This window comes from Hemicordylus capensis, chromosome 4 (genome assembly GCF_027244095.1).
Source record: "Hemicordylus capensis ecotype Gifberg chromosome 4, rHemCap1.1.pri, whole genome shotgun sequence".
Lineage (NCBI taxonomy): Eukaryota > Metazoa > Chordata > Lepidosauria > Squamata > Cordylidae > Hemicordylus > Hemicordylus capensis.
In genome coordinates, this window is record NC_069660.1 from 208137006 (window position 1) to 208163636 (window position 26631).

Genomic DNA, 26631 nt, shown 5'->3' on the forward strand with positions numbered 1-26631 from the left:
GTATATATGGAGACTCCAATTAACCTGCTAGCTGGGCAAAGAGGCACCTGTTAAAGTGGCCATCCTATTTAGTAGGGGGAGAGCAACTGTTCCTAAGTATTCCAGCACAGCAGTGACTTCCCAGTGACTGTTGCTGGTGTGTTTCTTTTTAGATTGTGAGCTCCTTTAGGACAGGGAATCATGTTCTTATTTCTTTTGCTATGTAGACCACTTTTTTATTTTTATTTTTGGCTCAAAAATAGTACATACACCATCATCATTACAGGGAGGATACAGATCACACACACACACACACACACACACACACTTATTTATTTTTTAAAAATCAAATCTTAAAATTTAATTTGGACTTGCATTTTTAAAGCAGAAATAAAGTACCAAATTTCTCATTTAAAAATTAGCACAATTAAAATTATATATCCTCACAAACATGCTACAGCAAGATTTACAGCCCCTTAAAAATGAATTAGTGGCACTCTTACATATATTGCAAGGGCAGAGCCACCATTGGATGAACGGGTTCAAAGAACCCAGGTCGTCGCCAATCAGAGGCCGCGCCTCACAGCTCCAACAGGTCTGCCACATCTGACGTCGGAAGCGGTGGGTGCTGGTTGAGCTCCCGAGCAGGGCCGTGGGGCCCCATTTGGGAGTTAAATGGCCAGCGCTGCATTCGCGGCATGGCCAGGAGTGGCTCTTCCCTGCCTTTAAGGCAGGGAAGAACTGCTCCTGGCTGTGCTGCGAATGCAGCGCTGGCCTGACTCTAACTCCCGAACAGAGCCATGCGGCTCCGTTCTGGAGTTGGATGGCCAACACCGCATTTGACGCATGGCCAGAAGCGGCTCTCCCCTGCCTTTAAGGCGAGGAAGAGCCACTCCTGGCCATGCTGCAAATGCAGCCCCGGCTATGCTCTAACTGCCGAACAGAGCCATGTGGCTCCATTCGGGAGCCAGAACACACCCCCTGTGTCTGACGCCAAATGCGGGGGCGGGGTGAGAGGGGCCGCCGCGCCGTGGCTGGGCACGGGCTGCTTGTGTCCTGGATCCGTGCCTGATATATTGAGTTATCTACCAATCAAACATGGGTATTGATTTCAGTTTCGTGAAAATGGCTCTAGTCCACCTGTTACAGCCTAGTAACTAACAGCCTCTTGCTTCTGGAAATTTCAGCATTTCTTTTTCTTGAGTTAAAGAATTAATTTAAATCAGGTTTTTCTTTGGGTGATTTAAATCAATCCACATTTCATTAAAAAACACTATTATGGCTAGTAGCCATTCATAGACCTGTTGTTTATCAGCTGAATTTGTTGATTTGACACAAAGGATGAATGAGACTTGCATTAACAATCCACTCCATCAGATGCGTGACATGCGTGCCGGCCATGAGCATGGTGACGCTGCTGGGGCTGCAAGCAGGAACGCTGAAGCCCAGCACACCTGCTTTTCTGGAGAGTGCTGGTGCAGGGAAAGTGGCGGGGCAGGGGCTGATAGGCAGCACCTCCTCTGTCATTTAAAGCAATCCCACCACCCTCCAAACTGGTTCGAATGCTGGTGAATGGAACTGGTTCGGCACTCCAGGAATGGAGCGGCAAGCAGTTCTGTGCACATCTCTACCCATCACCAAGAAGCCATCATGCTGGTGTAGACTGCCCTTGAACATGGAGGTTCTACATGAGAGCCAAGCTGCCAGTGAATATGGAAGCTTCACTTGGCCATACTTAAGAAATAAAGTATATTCACAGGCAGTTTGGCTCTCGTGTAGAACCTCCATGTTCAAGGGCAGTCTATACCACAACAATAGTTTGTTGGCACTGGGTGGGAAAGGTTTTTGGGATTTCCTTGCTGCACTTCTTTGGAGGTTTCTGAAAGCATATAGCTGAGCTGTGAGAAAGAGGATGCTGGGCTGCAGTACACATGCTTTTTCCAGCAGTATTTTAATAACTGAACCTATAAGTCTATGTGCACACCTAGGAGGAAGTAAACGCCATTAAAATCAGTGGGACTTGCTACGATATAATGAGGGAACAGTTAATCCCTGGAAAATGGTCTTGCGGGAGGGAGAATAATGGAAAAGTCCTTTTAAAACAATGTAAAAATCCTGTGATGAAAACCCACCAGCATCCCACCCAGTATACAGATTGTTCTCAAAGAATCTGACACTAGTCAAAGCATCCTACAGAGCATAAGATCTGGTATTAGTATATTTAAAACAAAAATGCCAATAATCCGTCCTCTCCTACTTGGTAGAGAATACAGCAAGAAAGAGAGAGTGACTGACATTATGAGGTACATGACTTAAAGTTATCTTACTTAAATTAAAAGAACATGTTAAGGAATGCCTAATATCCTTTTAATTTCAATGAGACTACTTTGAGTAAGATATGATCCTATCAGCCATTAGCCATTAAGTGGAGGCCTGAGGCTTAAAGGGAAGCAATCGTCTGTGCTCAGAGGCTATGTCACTTGTGTACATAATAAGTTTTTTAAAATCTCTAGACAGAAGGAAAAGAGACAGACACTAATAAGGATCTTTAAAACATGCCAAACCTTATTAAAAGAGGAAGAAGAGCCAAGGCCAGAAGTGCTCATATCAGCTCCTCAGCGCTCTACTGTAGCCAGAGAACAGGCCCTGGAAAGGTGGGGCGGAGAGCTGTGCTCAAGGCCTATGTGGCCTGAGGGAAGGAAGGAGAAAAGAAGAAGCTGATATAAGGGCACCTATAGGTTTCTATCCCTTTAAAAGAGTTGGGGTTTCAAGAATTGGGTGGGCTTTCCCCCCTCTATGGGGCTCATAAAGCAGAGTATGAGTCACTATATATGGCAAAAAGTAGGGATGTGCACAAGACACTGAAACGCTTCAAGGTTCCCCTGCTGAACCATTTCAGCGGGGGCAAGTGAGCACTTTGAGAGGAGAAAGCAGGTCTCAGTTGCTCCTCCATGGCCCTTCCGCCGCCACAGCATGGCTCTCTCGGGATTAAACGCCCCACTGCTTGGCTGCAGGGCTGCTCCCAGCAGTGTGCAGGGTGGTGTCAGCATGGAAAAGATGTCTGAGAATGAGCAAATGCCATCTTGAGTGGTCAGCAAACATGCTGACCACTCAAGGTGGTGTCCGCATGTGCTCAGATGCCATTTCTGTGCTGACACCATCCTGCGTGCTGCTGGGAGAAGCCAAGCAGTGGGAGGTTTAATCCCGAGAGCGCCGTGCTGGAGCGGTGGAGGGGCCATGGACAACAGGTAAGACCTGCTTTCCTACTCTCAAAATGCTCACTCTCTGCCCCTTGGGATGTGCACAAAATGCTCTGACCTATCACTATTTTGCTGATAACACTATCCTGAAGGAAATTAAATCAATCAGGAGAACTGTGAGGTTTATGGGAAATGACTGGGATGAGAAGAACATTTGTTATTTTTAATGATCATTGTGTGTGTGTTTAAGAAAAAGAAAAAATGAAGTACAGATTTAAAGTGAACATTAATTATCTGCTTCTTGTATCATTCACTGCTGAATAATCATGAGGCGGGATCTTTTCACTATTACTGAACTGATTACTTCCATTTAATTGGTTTTTTTCAGGTGCAGGGTGGGGGAGTGTGACTTTATATTGGTTGACAGTTTTACAAAGTTTTTGGTGTTCAACATCAGGAAGTTCTACCTTATGGTTTGGGTAAACTCTTTCCCAAAATGTCCAATCAGATTTTCCTTTTTAAAACATCTGAAAATTCAGTAAACCAAAAACCTTTGGTTTAAGATGAGAGTTAAGTTGCTTTACATTTCACTCGTACTCTAAAAAGAATGGGAATTGCAAGTTAAGGTGCCCATCTTAATTTCCACACCATATAAGCTGTAAAGACTATGTACAGTCTCGTATATGATGATGGCTTCAGAAATGAGTCTCCATGCACCCAAACTATGCTTTGGTCTTTCAGTTGGACATTGGGCTGTAGGGATGTGCACGCAACCGTGTGGGGGAAGCTCGAAGGTGGTGGGGGTGCTGCTTTAAGAACGAGGGAGGGTGCACTTACCCCTCCCGCCACTTTCCCCCCACTGGCGCCCGGTGCACGCAGGTGGAAACTTGCGGTCATATCCGGATAACAGGGCAATGGGGCGGCAGGGAGATACGCTGCCGCCCCAACGGACTTTGAAAAAAATGGATGCTGGCAGGGGGAAAGCAACGGGAGGGGTAAGTGCACCCTCCCCGGCTCTTAAGGGTACACACACACACACACACACCCCGCCATCAAACCAGCGGAACCGACGGTTCAGTGCACATCCCTATTGGGCTGTGGAGGGATGCATCCAGGCAGACATATAACAGGTATGGATTCCCTATTCACTTCCTAGAGATGCCCCTGATGAATTTCTGCTTGATGCATATCTGATCAAGGTAAAGTGTGGGTACATGGACCCTCATTTCTAAAGCCATAATCACATATCAGACTGTACAACGTCTTAACTTCTGCACCATATAAGATGTAAAGATGGCCCCCTAACTTGCAATTTCCCTTCTTTTTAGAACACAAGTGAAAATGTAAAGCATCTTAACTCTCATCTTAAACCAACAGTTTTTGGATTACAGGCATACCTCACTATCCATGGACTCGCCATCCACAGTTCTACGTATCCACGGTTGGGTATTGGCAACCCTGCCTTGGCATACACTGTGAAAAACCAGAAAAGAAGGGGTTAAATTCTGGTATACTTGGGTCGGGAGGGAGCTGGGAATGACCTTGGAGGTCATTTTGTGAAGAAGAGCCATTTTGTGGCTTGCTTGTTTTTAAAAAAACCAAACCAAACCTGCATTTTTTCACTAAATTTTGTGTAGCTTGAGACGGGGGGGTGGTATCTTTGGACTCGCGAAGGCCCCTGGGCCATCATATGGCACTTTATTGAGCCCATTTTCACCTTCAACACTTTTTTGGAGCGATATTTTTGAAGTCTGGGAAACCTAACCCTCGCAATCCCTTCAGCTCAATGCCTCATTATCCTCAGTTTCATTACCTGCAGTAATCTGTGGGAACTGAACCCCTGTGGATAATGATGCCCTCCTGTACTGATATTATTAAACATGACACAGAATTCTGCTGTTGAATTATGGGAGTCAATTGGAAAAATTATATTTAGGATACTCAGAATAATTTCTCCAGAATATAGTGCTTTTGAGGATTCAACAAAAGGAGAAATAACATGATAGAATTTGAAAGAGCCAGTGTGTTAATGACAAATGATATTTTAATTTTAAGTTTTGAATGGAAAGAAGCAATATTTTTGTTGTAAAGCTTTACTTTAAAACAGAAATAAACGATGGCTCATTACCTTCTTCCAGAAAATGGCTCCCTATTTTATTGTTTTGTTTGACAATTTCTTCTGTGTTGGCAATGATATTGTCATGATTGATGTACTGCTGGTGGAAAACAGGCAACAAGTTAGCCTACAGTGTTCTGACATGACTTTAGAAATTGCAGAATGTTATAGCATGTGTATTATTTGCAAACTTGTGACTGTAGAAATGCTTATAGGCTATTGGTGTTGCTGGGTACTGAGAACATGGAGACCTCACCCCACCATTCAGTTCTTCATAGCCATATTATCCTGTTTTAAGCCTGGAAATATTGAGTAAATACATCAGTTTGGCATATCATGGGAGATTTGCATCTCCCCACCCCGCCCAGTGAAATGGAAGAGACTTAACAGAACTGCAAGCTAAATGTGGATGTGACTATACGATAAAAGTGCAGAAAGTTTTTCCCATTACAGCTGAAAAACTGGTATTCTGTCCACAAAAACAGTTCTTACCACAGAGTTTGTCTCTTGCTGTTTTCCACATTTTAACTCTAGTAAGTTTAATGATCCGGAGAATCAGAGCTACTTTGCATATTTTTACAAAATAGAAACATGATTTCCATAAAGTTTGCATTTGCCTGCTATAGTCTAACTGTTGGAGCAGTCAGTGGAGCTTTAATGTCATGAAATACAAGTCATGTACCTCTGGACCCAGACTTGTTTCATATTTCACTTTGAGAAAACAAGTTCTGGCATATTGAACTTAATATGTCTCTTTGCCAGCTGAGGTTTTCTTGACCAAGATTCCTAGTGTTGCTAACATAAAAAATTTAAAATAGTGAGACAGTTCTCTAAAAGCATAAGGGACTTAGAAGCTTTTTGATTTGAAAATGATAATAAATATTATGCTTTTTTTTGGCTTTGCTTTCCCCCACCCGAAGCCTTTCAAAAATGATACAGTCACATTTTCAACCAGACTTCTACAACTCTAAGGGTACAGGAGTGAGTGCCTTCTAATCCCCTGCTAATTTGGCAAAGAAGCACCTTTCAAAGTAGTGATTCTTTTTATATTTAGAGGGTGGGTGGGAGGAAGCAACTGACCCCATTCAACCCCAACACAGCGTCTCTCCAGTGTCTGTTGCTGGTTTCTGCCTTGTGTTTCTTTTTAGATTGTGATCTCTTTGCGAACTGGAAACCATCCTCATCATCTTATATATAAACCATTTTGAGAACTTCTGTATTGAAAAGCAGTAGTAATCTTGTGTTAAATTCTATGCTGCTTCTGCTCCTGCGTGTACAAACTCGTGTTCTTCACTTCATGCTGTTCCATGGCTAGGTTCATATGTAATGTGAAACCAGAAGTTGATGAAGCCTCAGTTTCAGTTTGTAACTCCAAATCGTGCCACAGACATTTGTCAAACTGTGGCCAGCCAAACTCCAGTTCCAGGAGAGTAGAACCCCTCCCTGCTGCTTGACTTCTGAGGCAGATCCCAGCAAGCTACATGGCCAGACTGTGGGCACAGCGTCACCATGTCAGTGGAGCAGCCACGATTACCATAATCTCAAAGAGGGTGTGCTGAGCATGATCGTGCATTTTCTGAGCACTCCACCCGCTCTCGACATGGAAAGGGCATTTAAATGCCATGCCATGCCATGCCACAGCAGCACTTATTCTGCAAGTTGTGGCATCTCTGTCCCCGCCCCCCCAAGAGCCCCGTCCCCTAATAATCCTCCACAAGCACGAATTCTGGCATTGGGGGTGCAGGTGCATTGGCATTCCGCTGTTACTGAGGGAAGGGAAGGGAACATGGAGGCATCTTAGGAGGGCATATGTAAATGAGGGAGGGCAAAGGATTCGTGTGTGTGTCTGTGTGTGTGTCTGTGTGTCCCACTGTAACCTGGAAGGATGTCAGACAGCAGGATTTCGGTTGGGTCTGAATGGACTGCTTTGCTGGGGTCACCCAGCAGTGTGCCCCTAGTCGAGTGGCCCTATCTTCGCAGCAGAAGTAGATTTCCCACTTACTGGGGCACTACTAACCTCGGCAACTGGCCCTGCTCATGAGTAAGCCTAGGGAGTGCGAACCCCAAAGGTGAAGGGGCTGGGCCCCCTTTCCACAACCTTTCAGTCCAAAAAATAGAACTTGGCAGCTCCACAATCCCTGCTTGGGGCTGCCCTTTACACATGACCATGAGCACCCCCCCAAGTAGTTGTGCTGGTGGGGGAGACAACAGGTTCAGGGACAGACCTTTTAACCCATTCAAGTTTTCCAGGGTTGGTCCGCCATGCCAGCGCATGCAGTTCTGCAGGCACGTGGATTCCCAGGAGGGGGGAGCCCTGGTTTCCTGCTGCCCCAGGACAGCAGGATTGTCCTTCAGGGGTGTGGGCAAGGTTTCACATGGGTGGACACGCTTGCAAGTGGCATGCTCTGACAGCTACTTGGTGGCAGTCGCCAAGTCAGGGAAAGCAGTCTCTTGGATACCCCTCCCCAAGGCTTCCCTTCACACAGCAACCTTGCTCTATTTAGAGCCCCAGTGGCCTGACACTCTCATGAGGGAGCTGTCCGTGGGAGAAGGGGATGCCTTGCCATCAGACATGATTAGAGATTGTGCCTGGTAGTTCTTTCTTCTCTATTATCTGGTGTTTTTTTTAAAAAACATTTTATTTTAAAGAACAAACATTACAGTCCAAGACACTGCCAAGAATGAAACACTTTCATACAGTTTTAAAATAAAAAGAGATAAGAAGAAACAAAAAGAAAAAAAGAGAAATGAAAAGAAAGGAAAAGACCCCCCCCAACAAACATTGCATATATATGTAATCACCTTCTAAAGCACATACAATTCATTAAATTTTGACCATATAGCTTGAAACTCTTCTTTGCCTAAACAGCAAAACACACACACACACCACCAATTCAAATGTGGATAATGAACACACTTCAGTAGTCCAAAGCTGAAGTTCTGGAGTAAATCTGCTTTTCCAATGTTGAATTATAATCTTTTTGGCCACGAAGAATCCATAGTTGTTGATAGTGTTAAGTTCCATATCCTGGGAATATATCCCAGGATAACATAGCTATCTTTAAAACACAATGGTAATTGCAGTGTCTTATTTACAATTTTATGGACTTCATTCCCAAAATATGCTATAATTGGGCATGATCAAACCATATGTGACAATGTCCCTTCATAAATATTACATCTCCAGCATACCACGTTCTTAACCCAGCCCTTTCTGAACATCCTCTGGGGAGTCCAGTAAGAGCGAAACAAAAGTTTTTGCTGAACAAGTCTCAATTTAAGATCGATATATGCTTGTTTCATTATCCTTAATGCTATTAACCATTGGTCTACCGTAATGGTATATTCAAGATCCTGATTCCATAATACACAAATATAATCAATATCAACTTTCTCTTTCTCTTTAAGTTTTAAATAGAATGAAACTGTAGGTTTAGCTTGTTCTGGTAGATGTTCCAAATCCAGTATTAATGATAAAGTTTCTGAAGCAGCAAGTGCATCATGTCCAAATAACTGTGTTAAAAGGTGCCTTAATTGTATATATTGCCAACTGGCATTCGAAGGGATATTAAATTCATTTCTCAAAGCATCAAAAGATTTAAAAACTTCTTCTGAGGTAATTAATTGATCTAAAGTAATAATATTAGAAGTTGCCCAATTGGCCTAATAGAAAGGTTTCTGCCCAATCTTCAAATCCGGGTTCATCCATAATGTAAGCTTTGCAAGCTGAAAAGGATCAAAACCATACTTAAGGCCTAAAGTCCTCCATATACGTCTAGCTGCCTGAACTGCCAGTAGTTTACCAGAAGAGTGAATAAATAATGAACCCAATACCTGATAAGCAGATAGTGGAGCTAAATAGTAACTCTCCAGTTGTGCCCATGGGGTATCCAAATTTTGGGGCTCGCTTTCCATCTCAATGTTGAAGACAGAATAAAAGCCCAGTGATAAGCTTGGAAATGGTGAAAATTAAAACCACCCTCTTCCACCGGCAGTTGGAGCTTGCCAAGTGAAAATCTTGGTGGACGATCTTCCCATATAAACCTGTTAATTATCTGGTAAACTTGTTTAAAATAACATAAAGGTATAAAAACTGGGGGGCCTATTAAGTTACACATGAGTTTTGGTGTTATATTCATCTCAAGCGCATTTGTCTTTCCCCAAATACTCAAGGGTATCACAGACCATCGATCTAAATCATTTTTCATTTGGCTCAAAAATTTAGAGAAATTTAAATTTACCAAATAAGAAAAATCATTTGGAATCACCATACCTAAATACTCAAGAGAATCCGGGCACCACCTAAAACCCCATGATCTACAATTAGCAGGGAGGCTTGCAGAACCCAATGGCATCAGTTCTGATTTTTCCCAATTTATAGAATAACCAGACAACTTGCCAAAGTTACGTACCATTGACACCAAAGCAGGTATTGAATCAGTTGGTGTAGCCACAAAACATAAAATATCATCCGCATATAGAATCAATTCATGTTCAATTCCAGCCAGTTTTAATGCCCTTTATCTCATCTGATTCTCTAATTGCACAAGCCATGTATCCTAATATTATATTAAAGAAGAGAGGGGAAAGGGAACAAACTTGCCATGTCCCCCACTTCAATTTAATCAAAGGAGATAATATACCATTAGTAGTAACCCGTGAATAAGGAGCCTTGTAAATAAGATTAACCCAAGTCAAAAAACTAGAAGGAAAACCAAGCTTGCCTCAGAAATCTCATATTGACCATATCAAAAGCCTTTTCGGCATCCAAATAAATTATAGCAGCAGGAAGATGTATTTCTGAAGATAAAGCTATTACATCAATCAATAATATAATATTATCTGATCCTTGTTGTCCCAATATAAAACCAGTCTGAGTCGGATGTATTATAGTGGGAAGTATAGTCTGTATTCTACGTGACAATGTAGCTGATAAAATCTTAGTGTCAACATTAAGCAGATGATTAATATGCAGATTGCAGCGGCCCCCTGTCTCTACCGGGACAGCACTACAACACAGATGGTCTGCCCCAGGTGCCGCATGGATCCTGTCGGATTCCAGGAGGCTTTTGTGGACATTCCTTGCAATCTGGTAGGCGTTTCTCCATCATAGCTTGTAGAATCTTGGAACATCGAGGCTACGAGGGCGTTAGATGAAATTGCCCCCAAGTGTCCTCTTACGGTTCATGGATCCCGGCTCCTTTGGTTCTTTGAGGAGCTTAGGGAGATGAAACACACCAAAAGATGCTTGGAATGCCGTTGGAGGAAAATTGGTGCTGAAGGTTACCGAATACGACTACTTGCTTATATTCGGGAATATTCTAGGATGATAAGAGTGGCGAAATCCCACTATTTCTCCTCTCTTATCGCATCAGCTGACTCTCATCCAGCGGCCTTATTTCGGATTACTCGCTTCCTTCTTAGGAGAGAGGAGCCGGTAGATGTTCAGTCTGGCCTCTGTGATCAATTTGCTCAATTCTTTGCTGATAAAGTCACTCACCTTCGGCTAGAGTTGGACTCTACTTCTGTAGGATCTAATCAGATAGAGGAGTTTCTGCCCTGTGATGTTATATGGGAAACCTTTGAGTTGGTCGAGGATATGGACACGATTCTCTCAGGTGTGGGTGCGGCAACATGTTGCTTGGACCCTTGTTCCTCCTGGCTGGTTAGAACAGCTGGTGGGAATGTTAATTCTTGGCTACGGGAGTTGGTGAACTCTTTGTTACATGAGGGTTTCATACCAGCAGCCCTTAAAGAGGCGATAGTTTGCCCTTATTTAAAGAAACCCTCCCTGGACCCTGAGGTCCTTGACAACTATAGGCCGATCTCCAACCTCCCTTTTGTAGCGAAGGTGTTAGAGAGGGTTGTATGTGCCCAGCTTGAGAGGGTCTTAAAAGAAACTGGCTATTTTAATTCTTATCAGTTGGGTTTCAGGCCTCGGCATAGCACAGAGACAGCATTGCTCGCTCTGGTAGATGACCTTCTTCGGGATCTTGATGAGGGTAGTGTCCCTCTCCTGGTCCTTCTAGATCTCTCAGCAGCTTTTAACACTATCGATCGTGCTATCCTCCTTGACCACCTGCATGGGTTGGGTATCGGGGGCACTGTCTTACAGTGGTTCCATTCTTACCTTAGCAGGCGTGTCCAGTTGGTATGCATTGAGGACAGATGCTATGACCCATGGCCACTCCTTTATGGAGTTCCCTAGGGTTCAGTTCTTGCCCCTGTCCACTTTAACATCTATATGGAGCCGCTGGGTCAGGTCATTTCCCAGTTGGGGGTGAGATTTCATCAATACACTGATGATACTGAGTTGTATATTGCCATCCCAGACCATTCTGGAGATGCTGTTTCTGTGCTTACTCGATGCCTGGAAGCTGTTAAGGTCTGGATGAATCAAAATAAGCTCAGACTGAATCCCACCAAGACTGAACTACGCTTACTCAGCCCTTGTACCGGCCAACAGCTGGATGTGAACTTTGTTTTAGATGGGGTGGCGCTGCCCCCGAAGGAGCTTGTACGTGACTTGGGGGTTCTTTTGGATTCGCACCTCCTGCTTGAACAGCAGGTGGAGGCTGCAGCCAGAAGTGCCTTTGCCCAGCTCCATCTGATTCATCAATTACGCCCTTACCGTGATCGGCAAGCATTAATGACAGTGACTCATGCCCCTGTTATCTCCTGCCTAGATTATTGTAATGCCTTCTATCTAGGGTTACCTTTGAGGACGATTGGAAAGCTACAACAGGTCCAGAATGCAGCGGCTCGTTGACTTATGGGTGCCAGAAAATATGACAGGGTAACACCTCTCCTGCAGTCATTGCACTGGTTGCCTATTTGCTACCGAGTTCAATTTAAGGTCCTGGTTTTGACCTTCAAAGCCTTGTGGGGTTTGGCACCTGTTTACCTACAGACCCGCCTCTCCCATCCAGTTACATCCCGTCTGGTCAGATCTGGTCAGATGGCCCTTTTGTCGGTCCCCGATTTCCGAGAGGTTCGGGAAGCTAGAACCTGTGAAAGGGCCTTTTCGGTTGCCGCCCCATTGCTCTGGAATTCCCTTCCCCTGCAGATTTGTTTAGCTCCTTCTTTGTCGATTTTTAAATCTTTATTGAAGACTTTTCTTTTTCATCAGGCTTTTACCCTGTAGTTTATCTATCCCTACCCCATTAGTTACTTTAGTTTTATTTAGAATGTAATTTTAATGCTGTTTTGTTTTGCATGTTTTTGTACACCGCCCAGAGTCTTCGGAGTGGGCAGTATATCAAATGTTTCAAATAAATAAATAAATAAAGGTCTATAACTTGAACATAACTCTAAATCTTTACCAGGTTTAGGAAGAACTGTTATATAAGCTTCATCAAATGAGGAAAGTAACTGCTGATTCGAAAAAGCTTCATTATAGATTTCCAATAAAATTGGAGCCAGAAAATTTATATATTTCTTATAGAATTCCACTGGGAAGCCATCTGGCCCAGGTGATCGGGAAGATTTCATAGATTTAATTGTGTTCACAATTTCCTGCAGAGAGGGGTGTAGCTAATAAATCCCTTTGCTCTTGTGTTAGTTGTAAAAGATGTAATTGTTGTAAAAAAAATTGTCTACATCCATATCTGTTACCGGATTAAATATCTCATCACTGTATAGTTTAGAGTAGAGCAAGTAAAACTGATGATTGATTGACTTAGAATCTGTATAAAGGTTACTTTGAGCATCGCGAATAGAGGAAATAATAGTACGTTGCTTCATCTGTTTCAATCACGAAGCCAAAAGTTTACTAGATTTTTCTCCCTTTCCCCAATATCTTTGCTTAGTACAATTCAAAAGAAACTCGGTTTCTAAGGAATAAAACTTATTTAGTTCATATTTAGCTGTGAGTAAAGATTCTGAATAACTCTGGAGAGGAGTGCATTGCATAGGAAATTAATAGTTATTTGACCCGATTTTCCAAAAGTACAAATTGAGCTTTTTGCTGTTTCTTTTTAAATGAAGAATAGGCTATAAGTTGACCTCGCATAAACGCTTTGAAAGTACCCCAAATTAGTAACGTGGCTGTAATTGAACCCCTGTTAAGGCAGAAAAAGTCCTCCATCTCTTTTTCCATCTGTTTGTTAAACTCTGAATTGTTAAGCAAAGATGTATTCATATACCACCTAATTGAAGCTTTAGAACAATTATCAAAACATATAGCCATTTCAACAGGTGCATGATCTGAAATTGCTATAAAATCAATTTTACAATACTGAATTTTACGATAAACCAAAATATAATCTAATCTAGAACAAGTCTTATGTACAGAAGGAAAAAAGTATACTCTCGTTGCAAAGGATTAAGCAAGTGCCATATATCTATTAAGTTAAAATCTGATATATACCCTTTAAGTGTGGTATGAGTATGAGAATATAAACTAGATGGAGGAGTATTACTATCAAGAAAAGGATCTAAAGTTTGATTCATATCACCACCAAGAATTAAATGGACAAAAGTCAAGTTATACAGGTATACAAGGTATACAAATGTGCAAAACAATTATGTACAACTTCAGGAAGGTCCGTAACCGGACCATATAGGTTCATCAAGGCCATATGTTGGCCATCATTAATAGTAATAAATATAATAAAACAACCATCATCATCTGTAATTTCCTGTTCTATAATCAGTTTAGAGGATTTATGAATCAAAATAGCAACACCTCGAGCTCTTGTAGAATTTGCACTAATATATACATTTCCCACTCAACGCTGCCATAACAAAGACTTTTTAGTTGGCAATATATGAGTTTCCTGAAGAAAAGCTACTTCAGCAACCATCTTTTCCAATTTGATTAATACCTTAGAAATTTTCGAGGGTTCTCTCAAGCCCTGAACATTCCAGCTAATTATATGCAATGACCTGGCACTTTCATGAGTGAGCGGTCCATCCAGGGTTGGACAAATCTGTCTACACAGTAGTAGTGCTCTTCTCCCTGGCGACTGGCCTTGCTCATGAGCAAGCCTAGGGCGCAATCTCCCCCCACCCCAGGGATCATACACCCCTCCCCCCAGGTAAGGGACTGAGCCCACCTTCCCCAACCTTTCGGTGAAAAAAGTAGCACTTGGCAGCTCCAGAACTCCTGCTTGTGGCAGCCTCTTCAAGCTGTACTGGACTGCCCCCCCCCAACCATTTGCTCCCCACCCGGAGAGGGGATACCCTGCTTATGTTGGCTATCCCTGTCATGAGGGGACCATGTGTCAGAGCATGCCAGCCTGTGTGGGTGGTGGAGAGACCGGGTTCCTTGACATTCCTTTGCATCCATTCAAAATTCCCAGGTCCAGCCTGGCACTATGCCATATGCAAATCTGCCAGCGTGGAGATTCATGGGAGAGGAGATTCCCAGTTCCCTGCTGTCCCTGGACAGTGGGGATAGCCTTGAGGAGCACGGGAGAGGCTGCACATTTCTACATGGGCAGATTGGCTGTCAGGGGGCATGCTCTAACAGCTAGATGGCAGCAGTCACCAAGACAAGGAAAGCAGTCTCTGGGGTCTCTTGCTTGATCTCGAGCAACCAATGGCTTAGCACTCCCATGAGAGTGTGATCTGTGGGATAATGGGATGCCATCTTGCAAACTTGGAATTAGTGCTCAACAAGAGTACTTCAGAGAGCCCCACCTATTCTTCACTGATGGTTTTCCTCATGAATAAGCCTAGAGACCCCCCTAGAGAAAGGGGAAAGGGGCTGGCTGCCCCCCTTCCAACCTTTCTGTTATAAAAATTTAATTCAGCTGCTCGAGAATCCCTTTCTGCTGTCACCTTTTGGAGCCAACCCCAGGTATCCCCTCTGTCCTATGCTTCCCTCCTGCCTCTGTGATGGAATGCCCTGCTTATGTTGCCACCTGGAGTGTTTGTGCTTGTGTCCATACACTGCTGTTGCTCCCTTATTGGGGAGCAAAGAACTTAGTGCCCACCCTGTCCCCTTTTCCTCCTGTTTGCCAGGAGTGGGGAACAATGGACAGAGTTGGTACAGGGAATGCCCATTGAGAGGATGGCAATGGGGTGTTGTGGCATCCCTACTGCCTGGCAACTCCATAGTGGGATAACTGACAGGAGGGGTGGCACTGGTTCTCCAAAAGGTGGCCGCGAGAAGCACCAAAGGCAGGGAGTAGCCATGTCCTCGAGTGGGTTTGCTCCACTGCCTCTGTGATTGCAGTTTGGAAATTGGCATGAAACTATGGTTATGGCGTCGCCTAGGGTTGAACATAACATCTCGGCAGCGAAACGTCAGGTCTCACCTCATTTTTGGGACACTTTGAGCAAATAAGGCCCAATCCTATGTGCCACTGATCGAGCAAAAAAAGTGTCAACATGGACTGCCATGGCTGATACATCAGTGCAACATGGCAATATGTGGTATTGATCTAAGATTGTAAACTGACAGCAGCTTGTATCTACAGCATTATATATTGGTGTTGTGCATATGTTATATAGCATAGAAGAGGGACAGAGTGTGAACCGCACTGGGCAGGTGTGTAGGGACAATGGAGCAGGTGGAGGCGAGTGTGCCTGGGACCCAGGTGGGCCACCAAGGCTCCATTTCATACTCCCCCTGGGTGCCCCTCACCACTCTGCTCCATTGCCTTTTGCATTTCTCTCTGGCACCACTGCCTTTCCTCATCTCTTCTGCATTCCTCATTCTGCATGCTGGCCCATGACTGGGTCTTCCTGGCCAACTGGGAAGGAATACACGGCGGCTTCCGCGCTTTCTCCAGCCTGTGAAGTGCTCGCTTCACACCGACTAGATTCTTGCAGAAGAAGGAAACATCCAGCCACGTGAGGCGAACACTTTGTGGACTGGAGAATCCTTCCCAGCTGACCAGGAGGATACTAGGGGGAGGAGTGTGATTGGTGTGGTGGCATGCATGGTCTCTATGAATGGGGCAGGAAGTGCAACCAGGTAGAAAGGAACATGGTGGAGGCAAGGCATTGCCATGGGGGAAAGAATTACGATGACTGCAGTGTAGAAGGGGAGACAAATGTGGCTGCATCCTGTCCCTGGGCCATTGCTCAGCTTGCTACACCCCTGGCACTGGGCATGATTAATTTATGAAGTACCTGGAAGGTATTTGTGGATTAAAGCTGGCTTCAACAAATGTTATTTGGCTCTAGGAGCCAGCTCCCAAATGCAGGAACTGTACAAAATTTAGGAGCCACAATATCAATACATATTTTACTATTTTATTGTGTATGTGTATGTGTGTGTATGTATATACACACACACAAACACATACTTACTTTAATAGAGTTGTACTATTTTTAATATTAAAATTTAATATTTTTATTGTTCTAAGTGTTTAATATATTTTATTGTCTTAAAGATACTATAAACCGCCTTAGTATTTTTTAATGAAAGGTGGTATACAAATCTGGCAATAAAATAAACTATAATATTTACAGTCATATGTCCATACAAGTTATCATTCTAAAAATGGATGCTTAGTTAAGTTGCTGAACAGCTTGGTAAATGCCTGATTTTAGTAATTTAGCATATGTTTATTATTTTGGTTTTTTTAAACATATGCTGCATTGGTAGAACTTCTTTTATGCACAAAAAAAGTTTGTCAGATCACGAAATGATGGCAGCCCTGCATTCCTAATATTTTCCATGGTATTTTTGTTTTTGTCTGTTAAGTATCTTTGGACAGAAGGGCGGGAAGAATGACTTCAAGGGATTTCGGTTTAAACTGTCAATTTGCAAAATTTGTATATTTAACAGTCCATCTGGATACCATCAGCGATCATTTCCAAGACACACTATATATGCAACATAGGAAGTTGGAAGATGTTAACCATTTTTAGGTAGTTTTAGTTAATTAAGCCCTCAGTGTGGTGCAGATCGCACAGGCTGGCTCTCATGAGCACAAAGTTGCAGACTTGCCCCTCTGCAAGGATGCTTTCCCAAAAATATCTTCTTGGATGAAGGACACCATAGTGGCTTTAACACACAGCTTCTGGGCACAGAGGTACTACCGGCACGGTAATTAACTACTGTATTATACTGTAGGAACTGCATCTGTGTTCCTCTGTTGGAAACGTTGGTGAGACAGAATTATGGGACTCCGATCTTAGGCTTCAAAATCTGTAAAAATGTAGCACCTGAGACCTAATGCACATTTTACCTCTCCATGGCCTGGTTCACATGTACACTTTAACTGCAGTTAAAGCAGACAGAGTTTGTAACTGTTGTATGCCCAAATGTGCAAAAACACTGTTAAGGGTCTAAAGTTAACTCCAGTTTTCCTTGACAAACTCCAGTTGTAACTTGAGGTTTTCTCTAAGCTTTGCTGCCGACAGCCACGGTCTTGCTACCAAACCGTTACTCCTGAAGGCAGACTTGCCTATAACCACAGTCGAGTGTCCATTTCCAAACTCCAGTAATAGAGGAGGCGGCATAGACCCACCTGAGGACGTGGCTGCTCCTTTATTTTTGGCACTTATCACTGTCAGCTGCTTGGGGGAAAAGGCCATGCCCCTCCTGTCAGTCATGCAGCTATGGAGCTGCCAGGCTACAGGGAAACCAACATGCCCCATCCTGGACTGGCCAGCCTGTCAATCTGCACAGCTGCTCATAGGCAACAGTCATGGGTGTCCACAAGCAAACACCCCAAGTGGCAGCACAAGAAGGCCACCCCATCACGGTGCCAGGAGGAGGAAGCCAAAAGGCAGCCCCAAGCAGGTAAACTGGAGCAGCCAAGTTCTATTTTTCACACAAAATGTGGGGAAGGGGGGGCCCAGCCCCTTCTCCGGCTGGGAAGATTTGCTCCCATAGTCCTCGTGAGGAGAACTGTCTGTGAGTCACAAATGCCAAAGGAACAAGATGATACTCATGTTGTACGAAGTGTTGCTCTCAATGTACAATGAAGAGCACCCCATTACCTCACGGATCGCTCTCTCACGAGAGTGGCAGACTAAGGGGAGCAGGGGAGGATGCTCCATGCAGGAAAGCTGCAGGGACGGGCACTTGGGCAACTGCTTTTTTGATCTCAGTGTCTGCTGCCAAGCTACTGTCAAGCCCTGCATGCTGCCAACCCACCCACCACTGATGTGTACCCCTACCTGTGGCTGCCAAAGTGCGATGCAGCCGTCCCAGGCTGGCTGGAAAACTGGACTCTCTCCTTCCTGGAGCCACTGCACCTTGAGATTTACATACACCACCATGCAGACCCTGGCTTGGGAGTTTTGAATGGTTGGAAGGGTCCACTTCGTCCATGCAATTGGTTTGGGCGCCGGGGGTGGGTGGGTATATTGGCAGGGTCTGAAAGGCAGATCCCTGGAGGGATTCCAGAGCAGCCAAGTTCTATTTTTTCACACAGGAAAGGTGGGGAAGGAGGCCCCAGCCCCTTCCCCTTTTGTGGGTTTGTGCCACAGAGGCTAGCTCATGAGCAGGACAGATCACAGAGGATAGCCTTGGGTCATCTGACATCATTTTTCAAGGAAACAGCCACCCAACCCAGGGCTCAGTGGCCAGGCATGAGAGTGACAGCCATGGGGACACCTCTGGACAGCTCATGAGAGGGACCATCAGAGTGGAGAGGAAAGAAGTAATGTGCCCGGGGAAAGTATAGCTGATTCAAGAGGGCAATACATCCCCTTCTCCACCTAACACCTCCCTCACAAGAGTGTCAGGCCATGAGTGCTCTGAACAGAGTGAGTATGGCTTCTGGCTCACAGCCTTGTGGCTTTCTATCCTGGGGAGCACATTCCTAGTTCTGGGGTCTGTGGACAGCTGCGATACCATGCCCTCTTCTTGCCCGCACGTCCATGTGCACAGGTGTACCCTTTAAAAAGCCCCAGAATGGGTACACCCCTCTCTCGTTGTCTGGAGAGCAGGGTGTGTGTGTCACCTCTCCCATCCACCCCTGCACCTGCAGATCTGTATATGATGGGAGGGTGGACAAGGAACTGGGAGTTCAGAATGGGTGGAAAGGTCCATGCTGATTTCCAGCCCTCCACCAACATTGCACATGCACCAGGGCATGGGAAACTGGGGCATCTAGATGCCCTCTGAGTGCTTACAGGTCAGCACAGAGGAAGAGTTTGGGGAGGTTTGTGGGGATCTGCTCTATTTTTTACAAAGAAAGGATGGGGAAGTGGGGCCAACCCCTTCCTCAGTGGGTGTTTACAACCCATGGTTACTCATGAGCAAAGCCTTAGTTACTCCTCATCAAAACATGATGATGAGCGTGTTCACAAAATGGCTACATGGACTACGTCCATTCATGAGAGTGTCAGTTCATGGGTGCTCCAAATAGAGCTGTGTTGCTGTGTGCTGGGAAGCAGTGGCCAGGGGTATCCCAGAGACTGTTTTCCTGCTCCCAGGGACATAAGAACATGCCCTACTGGATCAGGCCCAAGGCCCATCTAGTCCAGCATCCTGTTTCACACAGTGGCCCACCAGATGCCTCTGGGGAGCCCACTGGCAAGAGGTATGTGCATGCCCTCGTTCCTGCTGTTGGTCCCCTGCAACTGGTATTGAGAGGCATCGTGCCTCGGAGGCTGGAGATGGCCCACAGTCACCAGACTAGTAACCATTGATAGACCTGTCCGCCATGAATCTATCTAAGACTCTTTTAAAGCCATCCAAGCTGGTGGCCATCACCACATCCCATGGCAAAGAATTCCATAGGTTCATTATGCGCTGTGTGAAAAATTGACAAAATTCTCTTGTCAGTCCTAAATTTCCCGACCTTCAGTTTCATGGGGTAACCCCTGGTTCTAGTGTTGTGAGAGAGGGAGAAAAACTTATTTTTGTGTACCCTGTCTACTCCATGCATAATTTTATACACTTCGATCTTGTCTCTCCCTAGTCGCCTCTTTTCCAAGGTAAAGAGCCCGAGATGCCATAGCCTAGCCTCATAAGGAAGTTGCTCCAGCCCCCTGATCATTTTGGTTGCTCTCTTCTGCACCTTTCCCAGTTCTACAGTATCCTTCTTCAGATACTGTGACCTATGCTGTACACAGTACTTCAGATGTAGCCGCACCATAGATTTGTATAAGGGCATTATAACATAAGCATTTTTATTTTCAGTCCCCTTCCTCATGATTCCTAGCATGGAATTAGCCTTTTTCACAGCCGCCACACTCTGATGCGACACTTTCAATGAGGTGTCCACCACGACCCCAAGATCTCTCTCCTGGTCAGCCACCGACAGCTCAGATCCCATCTGCGTATATGTGAAGTTGGCGTTTTTTGCCCCAATGTGCATTACTTTACACTTGCTTTCATTGAATTGCGTTTGCCATTTTGTCATATACTCACCCAGTTTGGAGAGATCTTTTTGGAGCTCCTCACAATCTGTTGTGGATTTCACTACCCTAAATAGTTTAGTGTTGTCTGCAGATTTGGCCACTTTGCTGGTCACCCCAACTTCTAGATCATTTATGAACAAGTTCAAGAGCACTGGTCCCAGTACTGATCCCTGGGGGACCCCACTTCCTACGTACCTCCATTGGGAAAACTCTTCATTTATTCCTGCTCTCTGTTTCCTATCCTTCAACCAGTTACTGATCCGCACATGAACCTGTGCCCCTTATTCCATGACTGCTAAGTTTACTCAAGAGCCTTTGGTGGGGAACTTTATCAAAAGCTTTTTCGAAGTCCAAGTATATTATGTCAACTGGATCACCTTTATCCACATGCCTGTTGACACTCTCGAAGAACTGCAAAAGGTTAATGAGGCAAGGCTTTCCCTTGCAGAGCCATTGTGGTCCTCCTTCAACAAGGCCTTTTCTTCTATATGCTTAATAATGTTATCCTTAAGTATGCTTTCCACCAATTTACCTGGCACCTAAATTAAACTGACCGGCCTGTAATTTCCTGGAGTCCCCCTGGATTCCTTTTGGAAAATCGGAGTCACATTAGTCCTCTGGTACAGAGCCGGATTGTAGGGACAAGTTATATATTTTTGCTGGGAGATCAGCAATTTCACGTTTGAGTTCCTTCAGAACTCTTGTGTGGATGCCAGCTGGTCCTGGTAATTTGTTAATTTTTAGTTTTTCAAGGCAGTTTAGAACACCTTCCCTTGTCACCTCAAATTGGTCGAGTTCCTCAGCTGCTAAACCCGAAAAGCACAATTTTAGAGAAGGTATATGATCAGTATCCTCCGCAGTGAAGACAGATGCAATCAGCTTCTTTCAGCTTCTCTGCAATCTCCTTATCCCCGTCATAATCCCTTTCACACCCTCATCATCTAAGGGTCCAACCGCCTCCCTGGTAGGTTTTCTACTTCTGATATATTTAAAGAAGTTTTTGTTATTCCTTGACACTTCTAGATATATGCTCCTCAAACTCTCTCTTTGCATCCCCCTCATCTCCTTGCATTTCTTTGGCAAGAGTTTATGTTCCTTCCTGCTCTCTTCATTTGGGCAGGACTTCCATTTTCTGAAGGAGGTCGTCTTCCCTTTTATAGCTTCCCTGACTCTACTTGTTAGCCATGCTGGTGTCCTCCTGGACTTGGCATCACCCTGGACAGTGGTCGAGGTGCCTGGGATACCAGCCCACTGTCTGGACATTTGCACCTGTGCACAGGTGTGCCATTGCCAGTGGCCCCTTTAGTCAATACAGCTGTCCCAAGGTCGGGGGAGCAGACGGACCACACCCAGGATCTTTAAAACTGCCCACCCCATGGCCATGCGCCATCCAGGCTATGGCACTGTCCTCTGGTGTACGTGCAAGCCTGCAGAGGGATTTGGGAAGGAGAGTTTTTCTTCCTCTATTTTTCAACAAAGAGAGTAGGGGTCCCCACTAGAGTGGGTCCCCCTTGGATTCCCTGGTGGTTAAGTGGCCGTGTCAGCTCATCAGTCTGCGGGTTGGGATAAATGCCTTAGCAGGCACAGTCATATCCCCAATAGACTGGCCCTCTCATGACTGTGAGCCTTACTGGGCAGCAAGCTGCTGCAGCAGTTTAGTGATGGGTGTGGCTGGAGTGCTCTGCCAGGGTCTCCTCTCATGACATCTTTCCTGATTATTGTGGGGCAGACTCACCGCGCCCAGCATCCTCTGCCCTGTCCCATCTGCATATCCCTTTCTAGTGAATTTCCAGTTCTCCCCTCTCCTCCTGCAATGAAAGCGGGATTCTATCCCCCCATGCCTCCCCCCCGTAATTGGAGTTTTTGTAGTGCTTTGGGGTGTGGGGCCATGGGGTGGGGGGTGGGGCTGTCCTCACAGAAACGGTGCTGGCATTGCTGGTCATTTAAAGGGCTTTTAATGCGCTTCCCCTGCTGAGGGCAGGAGGGTGCTCTGAAAATGCATTATTGTTTTTGGCAACCCTGCTGGAGTTCGTAGGCAATTGCGGATGATGCAGTGATGCTTTGTCCACAGTCTGGCCGCAGAGCTGGCTGGGATTGGACTGGGAGGTTGAGCAGCAGGGAGGGGCTCTCCTCTCCTTCTACTCCAGTTAGGCTAATGGTAGTTAGCTGTACATCTGTGGTGCGAATTGGAGTTTGGAATTTCATCCATTTATTCTGTGGAGCTCTGTGCAGGCTGTGGCTGTCTCTGCCCTTCTTTGGTGGCTTCAGAATGCTTGGCCTCGACAGGTGGTGCTTGTGAGCCCCTTGGGCCTGCCTGTTACTTGACAGGCAGACCCATGGCTATCTGCTACTGCTGGTCTCCTCAGGAGTCCCTGGCTTTCTTTGCCTGGCAGCCCTCCTCCTTGACTGGCCCCTCATCACTGTCCAGGCCAGCCTTATATAGCCCCTGACATGTGGGAAACTCTCGCTAGATTGCTGGCTCTCGTGAGAGCTGGCCCCATTCTCACTAGACTACGCTATCCCCAGACAGCACAGTCTTGCTGCAGCTAGAGGGCCAGCATCAGTCCCCCGCAGTGGCAGGCGGGGAGGCCACACCCTGCGCTGGACCCAGGAGAGGCGGCACCGCCCCATCAGGTAAGGTGGGCCCATCACTGTCCTCATCCAACCTAGGGGCAGTGGACCATTTATTAAATTTGTATGCTGCCCCAAACCTCTGTCTCTAGGCAGCTCACAACAATTTTCACTCTGGTTATTGTTAACTGCGGTTAATGTGTATGTCTGAATGCAGCCCATATGGGAATATGTAAACCTAGATGGTCCTCTATTATAGCCATTTGTAATCTTCTAGCAAACAAAATTGGTGGCAGCTGAGAATCCTATCACTCTCCACATGGAACAATGAATGCTTAGACTTTTCCTCATCCACCATTGCCACTTCTCTTGACCATTAGAAGATGCATGGTGGCCAAAGACAATGTATTTTGGTGCAGTAGATTTTTGGAATAGATCCCTGGCATCCAAGCTGAGTGTTATATGAGGGAAAACAAAGCTCTGGGCTTGATCTATTTTGTTCAGCAGTCAGATGAATTTACTTGGCAGCAGAGAGGTGTGATACAATGAATCAGTTTTCATTGCCGCTTCACATCCCAAAGAACCATTGTTTGTAATCTCTTCACGAAACTTTACAATCTTTTGATTATGATCATCACAACTTAATATTCACTTTATGTTTTGTTTAGCTTGACATAGTAATTAGCTGGTCCTCTCTTGCTGAAAGACTGAAGAATCCATAGAAGTTACTTCTGAACAGTTGCCAGTGTATGAGTGCCATCATTTTCCAAGACCCTATCTAAAATACCATCAGAAAATTTCCAATAGGGCATCTCTGTTTATCAACACCATTTGTGAGGCAGGAGTTCCTGATGTTTCGAAGTGGTGCTTTTGTTCTAGGTAGGCATTCTCCTTGGGTCTGCCTTAATTGGGAAGTAAGCTATGAACATTTAAAGCTGCCCTTCGACCACCAACAGTTGTTATCCAAGCTGTCAAGCAGGGATCTTTCTCAGACCTACTATTTGAGACCCCCCTTTTTATGAAGATACCAAGAACTGCTTAAGATTTTATGCATGCAAACCACAAGGTACCACTGAGCAATGATTTTTGTTTACTTTTGGTAAAATGTCAACTTAGCAATGGATCGGCAAAAATGCTCAAGTCAGGTGAAAAGCTCTAAAATTATAGGAGTGATGCATTGTAACTGTATGTTTGGAGCTGCTGTAGGGACAAATATCCCATTTCCCAACAAATTGGCTTCCCAACAGTATCTTTATATATAATTCTCCAAAACATATCTGTGGCTAAGCCCATGTTCCCATGTGTGGCAGCTCTCATGAGCGTTTGGAAAGCTGCCGGATAGCCAAGGGATGGTCTAGAGAAAAAGTATGATGGTGGCCAGCCGGCCAACGAAAATGGTGGCGGGAGGGTGGGCGGACGCGGCCAGCAGGCGGCCAAGCTGCCATGACTGGCAGGTGGCTGGACGGCCAGCAGGTGGGCAGCCAGAAAGCGGGGGTGAGTGGGCAGTGCAAAAAAAGGAGTTGTGGGTGGATGGTGGGTGGGGAACAAGAAAGCGGGGGTGGCTGGGGGGAGAAGAAGATGGGTGGGGAGGAGAAGACGGGTGGGGTGGGCAGGCAAAAAAGCAACAGAGGCGGGGTGGGGGGAGGTGGTGGCAAACTAGGGGTGCAGATGCTTTGCGCTGGATTAGCTAGTTGTTACGAAAACACATACACTCACAACCTTTATCGAAACACACTGGAATTTTATTGATGTTTACCTCTTGTAAGATATTTAGCTATGCTTTTAATTTTTTACAAGCATGTTGATATTCTCTCCCTTTCTATCTTGCTTTGTAAATGTGTATCTCTCTAAAAAAAAATCGGGCATTTATATAGTACTAAGAATTTAAATTTGAAATGCTCTCAGAGATCTTGGAAATCCTTACAGTAAGGTGGGTCACTTTTAAGGTGGTTGGCTAAGACCAAGAGATTATGGTTTTCCTAAGGCCACCTACTGATTTCAGTAGGAAGCGGTGAGATTTCAAGCAGGGACTTCCTAAGATTCTTAGCTCTCACACTATGTCAGATCTTGTATTTCTGAAGGAAATGTACAGGACTCCCAAAAGATCAATCATTTTATGTTAAAATAAAAACATGGAATTGTTTCATAAGGTTTCATTCATGGAAAGGTGGACTAAAAACTGCATATCTTTTGGAAAATATATTTCCTTTTACCTAAATACCTGCATTTCCTGCACTGCCATAGAAGATTATGATTCATGTTTGTTTTTATTTCTTCCCTAGTATCAAAAGGACATTGCAATGGCTGCACTGAGAAACTTAATACAAACATCCTGTTATGGCAAAATAGTTTCAGCTTGTGGACTTCAGCTAAAAGGATGTGCCAGTGAGTTTAGCCATGCATGGTGCAGAAATAAAACTTCGGGTTTTGCTGCCACTACTCCTGCTGAAAACACAGTAGAACTTCTTGGCAAGCTTTATCCTTCAGATAACTACAGCAATGTTACAAAGAAGATTATTTCCAAGGTGGGGAAAAACTTGCACAACCAAAGAAATCATCCTTTATGGCTGATCAAAGAACGTGTGAAAGATCACTTCTACAAGCAGTACATGGGACGCTTTAGGACCCCTCTCTTTTCAGTGTATGATGATTTGCCTCCGGTAGTCACAGTAGAGCAGAACTTTGACAGATTGCTCATTCCACAAGATCATCCTAGCAGGAAGAAAGGGGATAACTACTACCTGAATTGTACTCACATGTTAAGAGCACACACATCAGCTCACCAGTGGGACTTGATGCACTCAGGACTTGATGCCTTTCTACTAGTGGGAGATGTTTACCGTCGTGATCAAATTGATTGCACCCACTACCCTGTTTTCCACCAGATGGAAGGGGTCCGACTGTTCTCCAGCCATGAGGTAAGAAATGCGCTAGAAGTTGGGGGTGGGGGCTACTGCCTGGCTGTCATTCAGTGAATAAGAATATACCATCCTCCTCTCCTAAAAATCCTTCACCCAAATGACCAACTCTTTCTTTTAAAATGTATATCCTCTTTTGCGCCCCCACCCCCACCCAAAATAGTGCCCAAGGCAGTGTGCAATCAAGCATAAAATAGTAGAATACAGGGAGAGAACCTTGCATAAATCCATTGAGGAACACAACTGAATCTGTGTGTGAAGTCTGGCTTTATAGTCTTCTGTTCAACTTCAGCCTTTGAGAGACTTCTCTGAAGTTTTGTGGCCCAACAATCTAATGTAATCTTTGCAACTGTCAGTTAAGGAACAGAAAGACAGGGCATTTGTATTGTGTGATAGAAGAGCATCAAGCAAAGGGTCTGATTAAAGAGCATCCAGCAATGCTGTTGTTGTTTGTTGAATAGTGCTGTAATTGCAGGACTCAGGCCTTGAAAATAGTGATGATTCTGCTGACTCCTGACTCGTGGACTTCACAGGGTTGTTATGAGAAAATCCCTGTATACTTTGCTCCAAG

General features: G+C 44.9%; 1 protein-coding gene across 24 annotated transcripts in view; it reads left to right on the forward strand.

The window, feature by feature from the left end:
* The window catches only part of FARS2 (phenylalanyl-tRNA synthetase 2, mitochondrial), a 393182-nt gene that overhangs the window by 73390 nt on the left and 293161 nt on the right, over nucleotides 1-26631 (forward strand). For 21 of the 24 annotated variants that reach the window (XM_053247747.1, XM_053247745.1, XM_053247741.1 and 18 more), the window contains one exon: nucleotides 25425-26060. In XM_053247747.1, coding sequence (XP_053103722.1) covers nucleotides 25443-26060 — 618 coding nt within the window. In that variant the 5' untranslated portion in view covers nucleotides 25425-25442. Of the gene's footprint in view, nucleotides 1-23810; nucleotides 24022-25424; nucleotides 26061-26631 lie in introns of all 24 variants that reach the window. The other 3 variants (XM_053247744.1, XM_053247742.1, XM_053247748.1) reach the window with 1 other exon arrangement.